At 39.7% G+C, this 3,781-nt stretch overlaps 1 protein-coding gene across 1 annotated transcript; it reads right to left on the minus strand.

Moving 5' to 3' along the window:
- Positions 1 to 2,460: 2,460 nt before the first annotated feature.
- LOC145983790 (uncharacterized) lies at positions 2,461 to 3,159 on the minus strand. The gene has a single exon (XM_083116837.1). It carries the CDS (start codon positions 3,157 to 3,159, stop codon positions 2,461 to 2,463), a length of 699 nt encoding a protein of 232 aa, XP_082972963.1.
- Positions 3,160 to 3,781: the final 622 nt, after the last annotated feature.

A 3,781-nucleotide genomic window follows, 5' to 3' on the forward strand; every position in this document is an offset into this window, starting at 1 on the left:
AACGTCACTCTATAAGATATTGCATTTCGTTACGTTACATGGGTACCAGCAGTTGAACCATACTCTTCCTCCTACAAAATGGAACGTACCGTGTAACGCAAATTGGGTACGTTACGACTCCCTGCTTGCAGGTCCTTAGCCTTCCTGATTACCTCTCTCCATTCATCTCGATCCTCTGCTTTTCTTCTCCATCCTTTAACTCCTAATCTTCTTAGGTCCTCTTCCACGTCCTCTATCCATCTTTTCCTGGGCCTTGTAACGTCCTTCTCGCATCACTTTGTCCATCGGCATAGGCATAGACACAGGCTTAGGACTTACGTATCTCTCTCTCACACGAGATACCGTCGTTACAAGAGTACCCATAATGCTAACCTTTCTCCAGCGGTGGTATGAGACTCTATTACACTCAGGGTTCGGGTGTATGTGGCCAGATGAAAGGATAGCGCCCAAAAGCTTGACCAGAGCTATACGCAGGATAGACTTTAACATATAAAATTTTATTTAAGAACAAAGTTCAGAAACAAACACAGAAAGGTTATACAAAGGATAAACTTAGTCTATTCCTAATTTACCTAGATACATAGGAACTCCAACGTTTACATTTTTGAAACTAGTTACTAAGGTATCTCCTAAAACAGTAATTCTTAAATTTTTACAACGTTGTTGGACGATGATGGGGGGGGGGGATAAAGGAGTAAAGGGAAACTGATTTAGTCACTTCTCTCACCCGAGGGTGGAGTGTGTCCTTGGCGTGCCAAGTTCACTTCTCTCGTCCGGAGACGGAGCGTGACATCTCTCATCCGAAGATGGAGCGAGGCTATCTCTCATCCGAAGATGGAGCGGATTCTCTGACTCGTGAACAGAGTCCAGCCTCATCTCTCGTCCGGAGACGGAGCTCAGCTTCTCTCATCCTAAGATGGAGCCCTTATTACTCTTGGTTCGAGGGGTGCGGCGGAGTGAGTTTCCTTTGAGGTGTTTGGTCTCTCGCCGGAGCGGAGCGCACCTCCTCTCGCCCGAAAGCGGAGTCCTTCATCTGTGGTGTTTTGTCTCTCGCCGAAGCGGAGCACACCTTCTCTCATCCGAAGATGGAGCGGAACTTCCTTCTTGGTGTTTGGTCTCTCGCCGTAGAGGAGCACACCTTCTCTCGCCCGCAGGCGGAGTCTAACTGACTTGTCAGCTAAGCTTTGGCCTTTATATAAGGTCTGCGACGCTAGCGAAAACGGGTGGAGAAATAATAAACTAATAAAAGTATATTTCTAAAATAAGTTTCCCAAAATATAGGTGGAACTCATCTTTAAAATTTAGATAAATCTCAAATTCTTATATTCTTAGAATGTTCATGAAAATAGAGGTGCGACTCGTATAATTTGTGACGAGACAGGTTCGTTACAGCCTACCTCTTCTCCTTCCCCCTTCCGGTTTTTCATTGAATATTTTCTTGACAACCCGTGTTTCTTCCATCCTCTGAACATGCCCAGCCCATCGTATTCTGCCCTGCTTGATCTTCACTACAATATCTGGCTGATTAAGCAATTCCTACTTCCATATTTGTTCTCATTCTCCATCCCTTTTTATCTCTTACCGCTCCAAATATCCTTCTCAGTATTTTCCTTTCCCACCTTAACAACCACTTCCTCTCTTACCGACATCACCCAACTCTCTGAACCATACATTACTAAGGGTCTTAATATTGTTGTATATATTTTAATTTTTGTGTTCCTACTAACGTTCTTAGATTTGAACATATTTTGCAAAGAGAAATGGCATCGATTTCCACTTGTTATCCTTTCCTGTATTTCTGTAGCTGTCTTGTTATCTGCTGTTATTATAGTGCCCAAATATTTGAAGGCTTCCACTCTTTCATATTCTTTTCCATTTCTTATGTAAGGTTTTCTTCTGCCTCCTTCTGCATCTCCCATCTTCATATATTTGGTTTTATTTGTGTTCACTTCCAGTCCTAGTTCTTGGGCTTTCTCTTCTAACACTTGATAACTCTCTTCCATAGCTTGTTTATTCCTTGCTATTAATGCTACATCATCTGCATATGCTACTATTTGTGTTAGTCTATTTAATATTGTTCCTCCAGGGTTGATTGGCAGTTGTCGGATTACTTTTTCCAATGCTAAATTAAATAGTATTGTAGAAAGTAAATCTCCCTGTCTCAGTCCTTTCTCTACTTTAAACATGTTTGTCATTTCCTGTTCAACTCTGACTTTACATTCCGTTGTTTACATTGTCATTTTTGTTAGTCTTATCAACTTCCTTGGGATTCCAAACTCTTCCATTATACTGTAGATCTTATTTCTTTCCAGGCTATCGTATGCTTGTTTAAAATCGACATATAGTTGGTGCAGTTCTTTGTTATACTCATAGAACTTCTCCAGCACTTGGCACAGTAAAAATATCTGGTCGAACGTAGAGCAATTTTTTTCTAAATCCTGCTTGGTAATCTCTCATTATTCATTCCATCGAATTTTCCAATCTTGTTGCCAAAATTTTAACAAATACTTTATAAGTTCCATCCAATAGTGTTATCCCACGATAGTTTTCACACTTTGCTTTATCCCCTTTCTTATGTATCGGGCATATTATTTCTGTTGTCCAGTCTCTGGGCATTTCTTCTTTTATCCAAACTTCTTCTATCACTTCATATATGGCCTTCTTCACTCCCTCCCCACCATATTTCAGCAACTCTGATTCTATGCCATCTTCTCCTGGCGGTTTATTATTCTTTACAGACTTTATTGCATTTTTTACTTCTTCTAAAGTTGGTATTATCCCTTCCTTCTCTTCCTCACTTATTTCTTCCTCTTCTTCATCCTTTTTTCCCTCTTTTTTATCCTCCTTATTGGTTCCGTTAAGTAGTTCGAAGAAATACTCCTGCCATCTTTCCAACATTTTTATTTTGTCTCCAATGATTTTTCCTTCTTTATCCTTATAGAAAACTGCTCTGGGTTGGTATCCTTTCTTCATATCTCTTGTTCTCTCATAAAACTTTTGTATCTCATTTCTGTCTTTCATTTCATCTAACTCTTCTATTCTCTTTCTCTCAAACTGACTTTTGGCTCTGCATATCTTATCTGCTTCTCTCCTCTTTTCTGTATATTCTTCCACTACTTGTCTTGTTCTCCGTTGTAGCATCCTTTTTTCTGGCGTCATTTCTCTCCTGTGTTAGTATTGAGTATTCCTCATCAAACCACTGCTCTCTCTTTTTGCTTTGTTTTTTCCCAATGTATCCTCTGCTACATTACCTATTACTGTTTTTAGTATTTCCCACTTGCATTCTAGTTCTTCTTTCTCCCATATTTCCTTTTTTGTTTCTAGTGCCTCCATGAGTTTTTCTTGGTATTCCTCTTACTCTGGCACTCCTGAGTTCCTCCACATTATGCTTCACGTTCTTTCTTTCCTTTTTTGATCTTATCACATCAATTTTCTGTCTATACTTGATTCTCACTAGATGGTGGTCTGAATCTCCATCAGTACCTCTACAACTACTGATCTCCATAATGTCTGTGACATGCCTCCTGTCTATTATAACATGATCTGTTTGGTTTTTTGTGCGACCGTCTGGAGACACGCAGGTCTCCTTTTTTATGTCTTTTCGTGGGAGCCAAGTACTTTTAATTACCATTTCCTTACTGCTTGCAAAGTCTATCAATCTCATTCCGTTATCATTGCTTACTTCATGTAAACTTTCTTTCCCAATTATACTTCTATACATTTCTTCTCTTAAGTCCCCTAGTATGATTTTTACATCGTGCCTTTGTACATGATTTATTTA

Source organism: Lepisma saccharinum, chromosome 2, assembly GCF_977018435.1.
Source record: "Lepisma saccharinum chromosome 2, izLepSacc3.1, whole genome shotgun sequence".
Classification (NCBI taxonomy): domain Eukaryota; kingdom Metazoa; phylum Arthropoda; class Insecta; order Zygentoma; family Lepismatidae; genus Lepisma; species Lepisma saccharinum.

What these genes read in the sequence shown, in the direction of transcription:
- LOC145983790 (XM_083116837.1), bottom strand. Translation starts at nt 3,159, where the DNA reads ATGACGCCAGAAAAAAGGATGCTACAACGGAGAACAAGACAAGTAGTG.